Here is an 11,202-nt window from a genome sequence, read left to right on the forward strand (position 1 = left end):
CCAGGAACATAGCTGCCTTGGGGGGATTATGACCAATGCCTGGAGGTTGTACCCAGATGACTGTGGGGTGGACACCTGCCCCCCTCATTTTGCCATAATCAGCCCCTTCCTAGTCAGTGTGCTTCTTTTTAGGCCACGGGAAGGGAGGACAGAAAGAGGGACATGGCCATAGAAAACTAGGCATAAAGAGGAGACACCCAAAAAAACCCCACAAGTTCAAGAACAAATACATAATTTCCACAGCTATACACATACCAAAAACAAATATTTAATCAGGTAAACAAAACTATTCTAAATACACTTTTACTTGTTTATAAATATTGATTTACAGTTATCCTAACATTTTTCTTATCTTTAAAAAACATCCAAAAACTCCAAGTGGAATACATTAGCTTGTTTATTTGTTTTGAAGGTTGGAGTTTTACCACATTTGCATCAGGGGCTTCATTATCAGAACCCAGCACGGGACTCTCCCTCCAGCCTGTGCCCACCTCTCACTCCCTGTCACTGCCAGGCACACGGGCTCCTGTTGTGCTGTAGGTGTGGCCTTGCCCGCCCAGGCCCCACACCCTGCCCAGAGTCCTCACCTCTGGGAGGGGTTGATGCACCTGTGATGTGACATTTCAAAATGGTGGTGTCGGAAAGAGAAACGAGTGGCTTCTGATTCCTAAGCTGTTAATATAATTCAGCTCAGGAAAGTGCTTCTGGAAGAGAAATAAACACTGTGTATTTTATTCTCCTAAAAATAAGACTGAGGGCCCTCCCTGGTGGCGCAGCAGGTTAAACCACAGCTCTGAGAAGCTAAAGCCACTTCCTCATGAGTTGGATCCCCACCTGCCCCGAGGTGATCCGGCAGACCTCTCCTGGCCTGCCCGCTGCTCCCCTCAGCAGTGTACTTCATCATTTGGCCTGCTCTGTCTCTGGTGTATCCTCTCACCGCCCCTGTACCTCTGGCCTATACCCCAGTTCTGTATGAATAAATAAATAAAATCTTTTAAAAAAAAAAATAAGACTGAGCAAAACTGGGGTCTTGGTAATCCTGTCAAACTTGAGTTTGTGCTGAAATTCTTCTAATGAATCCAGTCACATACTTGGGCCTGTCTCCTGGGCTCCTTTCTGCCTATTCTCCGGATAGAGATGCCTCTACCTCCCCATGCAAAGCTGGCTCCTTCCTTCTTTCAGTCACGTGGCCAAGACTAGATGGACTCACTGTGGCCCAACTCGCTTTGAGGCCTAGGGCAGTTTTCTTTGCCCTCGGTCTCCCTGCATTCTGCGTCCCGGTCGCCAGCCCAGGACCGTTGGCTGCCTCTCATGTACTCTTGACTGTGACCCCAGCCATTCCCTTTGATCAGGGACAGCTGTGACTTCCCTGCTCTCTCCACAGGTTTCACCTGGGGTTCTGCCCACACAGCATAGAAATCTGGATTCCTGCCCTGTTCCCCTTCTCTCCCACTCTCAGGGGCTCAGAGGATCAGAGACAACCTATAGCCACAGCCAGTGAGCTGTGACTGTTTCCAAAGGACAGAGCTGCCCTCAGCTCCCAGGGAAGATCCTGGGGACCCCACTTTCCAGCTACCAGGGAGGTAAAGGCTGAGCATGTGCTGTGATCTGGGGAGCTACGGCAAGCCCCAGGGTCACAACATCTTTGATAGCCATTAACAGAAAAGTTCATTTTTGCTCCTTCGGGATTCTCGAATTCCAAATGCTACTCAGCCTTTCCTCCCTCTTTTCCATAGCCTTCCCCTTCCGGTCCCAAAAGATGGGTGTGCCATACAGTGCATGGGATAATCCCCATAGCAACAACCAACCTCCAGCACTTCCTCGCTAGGAAGTTACCTCTTCAGGATATTCACTTTGTCAGATGCCTGTAAAACAGGAACAATGCACCGCCCCAGAGGGCTGGGAAGTGTGCTGCAACTCCGCAGCAGGGACCCTGCCCCAGTGCTTTAACCCACAGAATCACCTATGACACAGGCCCCTGCACCCTGCATCCCCATAGAGAAAGGTTACAAAGCCTCAATTTACAGAGCAGGAAACTGGTGCAGATTAACCTGCCCCAGAGCACCCAGCTAATGGATGGCAGCGTGGGATCTGAAGCCATAATTTACATACCAAGGCCTGCGTGGTCAGCTGCCACTATGGGAGTATTTGGCTGTGCCTGACGTGCCTAAGGCGTGCAGCACATGCCTTGCTCCCCTACTCCTCCTGTTGTTCACCATGTCGCCCTCCCTTCCCAATAGAAGTGTCAAACTGACAGCTGACACATGTCGTGAGAATGTTCTAGACACCCATCTCCAGTCTACAGGTACCTCCAGGTCACCATTGTATGCAACCTCTTTTCCTTGTTCCCACCCCAACCCAGGGACCTTCTACAAATGAGACTCTGGTTGCCCAAGTCTTTGCAGAAACTGTATCTGTCTAGACCACCAGAAATGACGTAGTTCCTTAAAGGAGACACACGTTAGCCTGGAATGGCCCTTGTCTTGCATTCCTCAATGCCCTTCTGCAACAAAGATTTGTTTAAGATCACACAGCTGACTGGTGGCAGCACCTGTGCCCCTTAGTAGGGTCACAAACATAAGCCAGCTGGCTGGGTGGTGAGGACCGAGGACAGTAGTTCAAAGGAGTGTTCTAGGCCAGGAGCAAAGCAGCCTTGGGGTTTATCCTTAGGTGGCACTGGGGAAGTGCCTGCAGCATCATGTTCACACTGCTGCCCCCTAGTGTCCAAGGCACGCACTCCCGCCTGGGTGCCCAGGGTCTAGGCAGAGGGGAACGCCAGTGACCTCCTGGCCTAAAAGAGTCCCCTAAGTTTCTACCTGGGGCATAGCACAGGGCCCTGTCAAGTGGCAATCTTGATGGAAGACGCAGACATGTGCCTTAGTGGTGGTCCTGTCAAAACCAGGAGATACAGAACAGGTACTTAGGAATGAGTGACAATGTCCCAATTGCCACAGTCCACCAGGTCCACACTCAGAAAAGCTTTGGATGCCACCACATGGCAGCATACAGCAAGGGACTTATGGGTTAGTGGTGCCAGTTGAGGTTTTGACCTACACCAAGGACTGATGCCCTCAAAATATCAGAAATATGTGACTCTTTCTTGCCCCACCCACCTGCTCCTTCTTGCTCTTCCTACGCCTCTCCTCTCTCCCTCCCTCCTTCCACCTTCTCTCAGCTGAACTGAGACAAATATGAACTCCTGAATATGCAGAATTTGGTTCTACATGCCAGACATCCTTGCTCAAATTGTCACCCTTCATGGAGCACTAACTCCTAAGTTGGAAATCCTTGTCTCCCAGTGGAACTCGAGCTCCTTTTGTAACCATTACTTGACATTATCTGGAAGCCCCAGTATCCCCCCGGGTCTCTCCTTGAATTGGAGTGACACTCCAGATGCACAGTGTCTGGTGGATGAACAACCTGATGGAGCAAGTGGAAGAAAAGAAAATGGCGAATCCGCCCGGGAAGTGCAGTATTTCCAGATTGGCACTGAGTAAATGCTAGTCCTTCAGGGCTGGACAGTGGGGACCAGGGGTCAGGACTCTCTCCCAAAGCCCAGCAGAGGGCAGTCCAGGGGAAACACTCTCCAACCCCAGGCTTCCAGGCGATTTTAAAGGCCCAACAGGTGACATCCCGGAGTGTCCCAGCCTAGAGGCAAAGGTCTCTGCCCTGCCCCACCTCTGTTGATAGTATTGTGGTTTCTTTAGAAACTAGTTAAGTGCTAGAAATATATATATATATACACACACAGAGAGAGAGAGAAAACAAAATGCCCTCAGGTTTAGGAATGATGCTCAGTAGTGTGAGCAGAATCTTTCCAGCTACACATCTCAGCAAAGCACACAGGGGACCTGCCTTGTGCACCCTGGAAAAGTAATATGCCCCTCCCACTCCTGTCTAGAACCCAGGTCTGCAGCTGGCACCAGATGACAGGGAACAGCTGGCAAGAAGGAGTCCCATCACAACAAAGGTAGCAAAGCCCTGGGCCTTACTAAGTCTTTATAAATTGCAGACCAGGGGACTAGCCAACCTTTGGTCTCCACCGAGGGCTGACTAGACCCAAAAGAAACACCATGAGGGGAATGACTTTCTGGAGGGGCTGCCACCTTGGAGCAGCCACCTCTGAATCTCCTCAGACTGCTGACATTATCTGGAAGCCCCAGTATCCCCCCGGCAGGCTACACCCTGTGTTTAGTTTATCTAATTGCCCAGGTTAATGAGAAGACACAGGTGACCCAGCGCGGCTTTGCAAGTCACCACAGCCAGTACTCTCAACACACATTTCATCTATTGTCCCCCACACAAAGGGCTCACTCCGGCACCTCTGTGTGCCTTGGGGGTTGACATTCAATCAGGACTGGGCTCAAAATTCCTGTCAGGCCCACATACCTGGGCCTACAACACTCCAGTGCTCAACACAAGCCACATTCAAGGCCAAACAAAAACTGGCCTGTGAGGCCCCTTTTTCCCACCTCTGGCAAACTGAAAGACCATTAAAGATCAGAGTTGGACATGGTCTTGGAGCCCATTCATTTCTCTGTCCAGCTGGTCCAGGGAGGTGCCATATGTCCCACATGAAAAAGAGGTGGAGCTGGGCCCAGAACCCAAGCCACTGACAACAGGTCTTGCTCTCTTCCCATTGCATCTCGGGCCTCCCCTGGGTTGGAATAATAGTCACTGTTGCATTTGGGCATCCAGCCTGTGAAACTGGAGACCAGCAATTCTAACTGGTCCTTCATGAGTCACAAACAGAATCACAAACAGATTGTGGTGTCCGTACCCAACAGATATTTTTAAATTCTGGGAGTGAAGCATCTGGAATCTGCTCCATTCTGCTATCTCTTCTAGTGGTTTCTCCCTTCTTTTGAAGTACCAAAGAATCAGTCAGTAGAGAAGTAGGTGGGGTGGGTCCCCGTCCTCAGAAACAGCAGGCCCTGCCTGGACCTTTTTGCCTGCAAGCTGCCCTTCCCAGGACCGGCGGGGGCAGGTCCTGAAGACACAGTCACAGCCCAGACTGGAGATTTGGGGACTAGACGCAGGGGCTCTACTTCTTTTGAGACCAGTTAGCGTACGACTGCTGGCAGCCAGAGCCGCCTGTGCCATCATGCAGAAGCCCTGGGTGATCTTGCTTCTCAGATGTGCTGTCCTCAAAGGCACAGGCCCCCTGCTGGGTGTCTGGACCCCTGGATATAGCTCGTGAAGAAGAGGGAACAACCCACAATGTGGTTTCTTTTCAAGGCCAGGACTCCAGTCCCTGCTGTGCCCACCTCCCACAAAGTCACAGCCACACATCCATCTGCTTTCTGTTGTGCTTTACACATCTCTGGCCCCATCTCTGGGACCCGGAGAAGCCTGCATGTTGCCTCACCACCGACACTGAAGTCACTGGCTATAGACATTGTTTTCAGTGTTTTCCCTGGTGGCTGCACAGCAGATGTTCCTTCCCCATGCTCCCAGGATCCCGGTACAGCCCACTAGAGGCATCCTTCCGCGGAGATCCCCAGAGGCCCTCATCTCTGCTCAGCAGCTAAGATGTTTCCTTCTTCAATGCTCTGCAGCTGCAGCCTCTGGCTCGCCAATGTCCTGCTGCCCCGGCGGCCCCCAAAGCCAGTCCCCGGGACAGACCGCGCCGTCAACAGGACCCCGGGAAGAGCCTCCTCCCCAAATAAGTTGATCTTGGCCTCGGCCTCTATGGCTTTGGCCAAACTGGCTGCGTAACTGTCCAAGGACTTGTGTACTTCGGCTTTCACGTGGAGGATAGGGTTCTTGGCAGCTTCTAAGGGAGAATGCAGAAGAGACGTTAGCCAGAGACCAGCACCGGCGACAATCCGAGGAACAGAGCTGCCATCACTTCACTGTCCCAGGGAGTGGAGGCAAACTGAGCTTGGGGCATGTCTTCTGAAGTCAAATTCTCTAGGCTGTAACCCTCGATAGCTTGCCCAGCACCTGGGAATCTCTAATATTACTTTATCCAGCCTCAGCCTTCTCACCTATTACAATAAGGCCCATATACACCTCTTCATAAGGTTATTGATATTAAACAATCCTTACTAAGATGCTTAGCCCCGATCTGGCCCATTGGAAAGGCTTGATAAAGCCCTGCTGTTACTAATAATCAAAATTTGAAGTCTGTGGAAGCATTCCTTGGCCTATCAGCTCCTTGGAACAGTCCAAATCTATGACTGCGAATGTCCACAACCCTGAACACGGACACTCTGTTCTCCGAACTGGCCCAGGACTTACCAACGTCATGAAGAACCTCAGGGTTGGAGCATGAAAAATTCCAAACAGGAATGGAAAAGGAGAAGGCTGTCAATCTCATGCCCAGCTTATTGCTATTATCATTAGTACCTGTTTTTCTCTGGAAATTTTTTGGAAAACAATTTATCCCCGGATATCTGGAAAGTAGGCAATTTCCGCCCAACTCTTGAAGCGGGAAGCGTGCCCAGGGCTCACTCCAAGAAAATTGAGGTGGCCTAGCGGCGCCTGGCTCTCCCCGCCAGCAGAGGGCGCCATTGGCACCACTCCCCCCACACCAAGAAGGCAGACTGCGCCTTGGTCCTGCATGGGCTGGGTAGGCTGAGAAGGGCTTAGGTTCATTTCTTTACATGGAAGAAATAGATTAGAAAGCCCATGAAGCTTCCAGGCTGAGCAGCTGTTCCTGGGTTCACTCTGCCAGTGAAGGGACCATTTGATCTCTGCCCTTGGTGACCCCTCAATTCATCTGGACTCAGAGTGGGGGTGGGCAGAAAAGCTAAGGTTCATTATAAACCTAAACTCTGCCAGAGCCCCCATTCCCTTTCACTCTCAGTTCCTCGGAATAACGCACATCTCCACGCATCCACCCAGTCCTGTCGGGGGCTGTCCTCATGAGAGGTTCTCAGGGAAAAGCAGACTCTGACATGTGAGCAGCTTGGAGGGCTCCCGTGTCACTCCTCTGGCCGGTATGTCTGCATGAGACACCGGGTTCCAAGTCCCAGAGGTCCAGAGGCGACCTGGAGCAGGGGGCTGAGGGCAAAACAAGGGGGAGTGGACAAGGGAGGGACTGGGGAGCAGAGCTCACCCCCTCCCAGAACTTGTGTCCTCCTCAGTTTTAGGGACAGCAGGCCATCAAGACGTCAGTCTTTGCCTTGCTAGGCAGTTGCTTCCACGTTCCACAGAGGAACGTGAGGCTCAGAGGCAAGTTTAGCTTTATAACCACATAGCACCCATAAAGTACATACTGTGAGGGGCACTGAACTATTTCATCGAATTGAACAACTTCCTGAGGGGGGAGGAAATCTGGGCTGTGAGCGGTATGTGTGTGTGTGTGTGTGTGTGTAGTTTGTCTGTCCAGTATTAGATGCCACTTGCTCTGAGAGTTGTGCCCTAAGGACTCAAGAGAGACTGGCAGGTCTTTGGGAGGTGGCCTGTGGAGGGCAGAGACGGTGGAACCCTGTCAGTTTCTGGGGTGAGGCAGGACTGAGCCAGGGGATTTTCCTAAGTTCTTCTCCTGCCCCTTATGCTGTCCTTGAATCCACCCATCATGGAAATCAGGTACCTTTGATTTGTTCTACTTCATCCTCGAATGTCACCGAGCTCCGTCTCTTGGGGGGGCAGGTGCAGTGGGAGGGAGCGTTGTCATCGGATGTGTAGTCTTCCAGCAGCATCACATCTGTTCCTAAAAGCAGGGCAGAATGTGCGTGTCTACCAGCAAAGCCAAGTCTTTCTCTCGGCCTCCTCCGCTCTCCACTCCCCTCGCCTCCCTGTCTCCCATTCATTCAAACTCACTGCTGGGTGCAACTCAACACCCACAGCATTTGGTCCTGGTCCCTTTAGGTGCCCTTGACAGCTCAGGGAAACGTGGCAGGTGTGAGGCTTACCTGAGTCCTGAGAGCAGCTGAAGCCGGTGTCCCCAGTGCTGCTGCTGTTCCCCAAGGGCTGGCCACCTGCCATGAGCGCTGTGAGGTGTGGGGACAGGCCCAGGTCTGCAAGGCAAAGTCAGCACTGAGTGCTCCTCTCGCGGCGCTTAGTCCTGCCTTCCCAGCCTCCCCTTGGCCTCATCTCCACTCTCCTTGCAAATGTGCTGTCAACCGCGGAAGGATGAACCCGGCAGCTGCCCTTTCCCCCATGTTCACTTGTTCCCATCTAGGGAATTGCCTGTGATGGGATGTAAAGAATCCCCAAAGGGAAACTCCCATGACAATGTCAAAAACTGGTGGGAGGGTGGGAGAAAGAAAATGTGAGGTGGACTCAGGGAGAAGACCTTCTGGTTCAATATGGAGGGGTTTTCACCCACATTTACCTCCTGAAATTCTTCTTGAATACCAAAAGGTTTTCTTCCGCCAAATAAACTTCCAAGGGAAGCTGTATTTGGAAGAAAAAAGCTGAGAGCCAGAGAAAGTGACCTAGAGAGAGCTAATTTGGCAAGAGGCTTGTTCTCCCCAAATGCCCAGGAATTGAGGCCCAGGAATCTCTCCATGAGAAGTCCCTCTGGGAAGCGGGGCCTCTCGTGACTCTTCCCAGCCCTAGCTTGGGTGCCAGGCCCCATAGCTCACAGGAGGGGAAGCGTGAACCTGGCCTTGGAGACGCCGGCACAGCTGAGGCCAGCTGAGGCCGCAGCACAAAAACAGACAGTAAGAGAGCTCACATCCCAACCAGGCCCCATCCCAACGAGGCCAGCTACTTGGAGAATTATTCCCCAGGGGACTCAGGCAGCCTGAAAGAACCCACAGACTCCGAGAGCAGATGCCCAGGGAGTGGGCCGGCAGACGTTGTGTCCTCACCAAGCTGCGGGTCCGCCACGGGGGCCTCCTATGGCCATCCCAGTGCCTGTGCTGTTAGGAACCTTGGAGGTGCCGGCGATGAAGGCCTGGCCTACGTCAGGCCAGCAGATTTGAATTTTAGGAAAGGCACCGGCATGGAAAATAGAGATGGGAAAGGGAGGAGGAAGGACGCAAGAAGGAGAGATGGGGGAGGAGAGAGGGAAGAGAGAAGGGTGGGAGGAAGGGAGGGAAAGGACAAGGAAACCAAAGCGGAGACAACACACTTAAGAACACACACCAGGGCCCTCCCTGGTGGCGCAGCAGGTTAAAGCACAGCGCTAAGAAGCTTAAGCTACTTCCGCATGAGTTCAATCCCCGCCTGCCCGGAGGTGACCACATGAGGTGGCAGACCTCTCCTGACCCGCCCGCTGCTCCCCTCAGCAGTGTACTTCGTCGATCTGCCTGTTCTGCTCCCCACTCTGATCCTGGTGAATCCTCTCTCTCCACATCTCTGGCCTGTACCCCAGTTCTGTATGAATAAATAAATAAATCTTTTTAAAAACACACACACACACACCAAGCATCACTGGATTCCTCAGAAAGCTGAGAAAATAATGAATCCATGAACGAAATCACTGGAGGCTATAAAAAAGGTTATCCATGGAGGTAACCAAAGGAGCTCACAGAAATTCAAGTACCGCACGAAGTGTCCAGCCGGTGATCCCAGGAGGCAGACCTACCGCCGTGCGGATTTAAGGGCCTGCCATAAAGGACCACCCTGTGTCCTCCCACACACGCTCAGAGGGGAACAGACTCTACTTTCATCTTCATTCTTCTGAGGGCACAGGAGACAGATGCAGGCTTTCCTTTCTTCTCCAGTCGCGAGGAGAGGACTGGGAGCAGCTGCACAGGGCAGTAGGAGCAGGTTTTGTGGGCTGCCTCCCCTCCAGGCCGGCCGCCCCTCTTCCTGGGGGTTGGCCAGGCCCGGAGGAGAACATGGGCCTGGCCTCAGAATCTGACTGTGTCTCAGGAGGATGCCTGGCTTGGGGAGAGAAGCCGTGGGGGCATGCATTGCCAGCCGGGTGGCTGCGGCCTCAGTGGGTTTGGACGCCGACTCTGAGGCTGCGGTGAGAGCCGGGAACACGTCCTGGTGGCCACCAGTGGAAGGATTCACTCGAGCCAGACCAGTGTGGCTGGGCTCAAAGGTCCGGGCACAGGGCAGCCAGGTGGCAGCTCCCCATTCTGTGTTTACCCAACATTTGCCCTGACAGTGTGCGCAGTCACCCCAGGAGTCTTCCTATGAAGCATCCTGTCGCTGGGGCCAGGCCCAATCCCAGTCCTGTGAGTGAGGGGGCACAAGGTACAAAGGGGCAGGTCCAGCCGTTGGGGTGGGGGTGGGGGGAGCGGGTGAAGCCTTTGTCTAAAGCAAAAACAAAACCGGAGCTCAAGTCTAAGGTGAAATAGGCACTTCCATGTAGCACCAGAAAGGAACCTGGGAAAGAAGGGGGAGGAATTCAAAGGCCTCAGATGTCAATCCCTCCCTCCTGCCCTGCTCTCAGAGGCAGTCTGGCCAGGCTCTGGCCACTCTCGCCAATGTGAGTCAGGCTACTTCTGGCTCCTGGACAAACTCTGTCCCTGGCTGCAGGAGTGTCCAGTGGCAGGTAAGAGCAGCATTGATGGGGCTGCCCCCTGGATGCCTGACTACTAGCCACCCGGCAGCCATCAAGGCTGGGGACTGTGGGTACAGGACATGCTAACTTCCTCCTGAAGGCGTCTTCGCTCTGCTGGCCTGCAGCCACCTGTCCTCTGTGGACTGCAGCTGGGCATTGGAAGCTATTGAGTTCGTCTTTTGGTGCTAAAGGCCAATGCGCTCCCCAGGCTGACCCGTGCCACTTGGGGTGGCACTGCTGCCTGGCTGCTCCCAGACAGCCCAGCACCCAGAGTCCTGGTGAGCCGCAGGAGTCTGCTAAGGAGCCCTCATGCCCCGGGCCGGGCGGCTCCCCAGGGGAACCCTAGCCTTTGCAACTCTTCAGTCTGGGCTGGCAGGACAAGGAAACCAAACCCTTGGGTTATGGCTGAAGCCTGTGGTGTAGGACACAAACACGCAGTGTGTTTATAAAGCCCCTGGCATCCCAGAAATAGCAGGAAGCCCTCTACTGGTGAGTGCCCTCTACTTTGCTGATAGACGTGGTTAGAAAGTTTGTAAATCCATAGATTGACTGCTTTGGTTCAAACTTCCCAGGTAAACTGGGGTGGGAAGAGTGCACTGGACTGTGGTGATGGCACACGGGTGAACTGGTGGTGGGAAGCCCAGGGGGGTTATAACCGAGATGAAAAAATGAACAAAATGAAGAACGATGTAAAAAATATAAATGTAATAAAGAGATGAGAAAATTCTTTAAAAAGTTAAACATTAAAAAGAAAAAGCCTTCCAGGCCCGGCCCTCCCCGGTGGCGCA

General features: G+C 52.9%; 1 protein-coding gene across 3 annotated transcripts in view; it reads right to left on the reverse strand.

The window, feature by feature from the left end:
- GPR161 (G protein-coupled receptor 161) overlaps positions 1-11,202 on the reverse strand; it is a 29,875-nt gene that overhangs the window by 6,359 nt on the left and 12,314 nt on the right. The window contains exons 3-5 of one of the 3 annotated variants that reach the window (XM_012728995.1): positions 7,863-7,967; positions 7,541-7,660; positions 940-5,773 (exon numbers count right to left, since the gene is read on the reverse strand). In XM_012728995.1, coding sequence (XP_012584449.1) covers positions 5,511-5,773; positions 7,541-7,660; positions 7,863-7,967 — 488 coding nt within the window. In that variant the 3' untranslated portion in view covers positions 940-5,510. Of the gene's footprint in view, positions 1-939; positions 5,777-7,540; positions 7,661-7,862; positions 7,968-11,202 lie in introns of those variants that run through there. The other 2 variants (XM_004688456.2, XM_012728996.1) reach the window with 2 other exon arrangements.

The sequence above is a fragment of the Condylura cristata genome, unplaced genomic scaffold (genome assembly GCF_000260355.1).
Source record: "Condylura cristata isolate star-nosed mole 26May11 unplaced genomic scaffold, ConCri1.0 scaffold00024, whole genome shotgun sequence".
Lineage (NCBI taxonomy): Eukaryota > Metazoa > Chordata > Mammalia > Eulipotyphla > Talpidae > Condylura > Condylura cristata.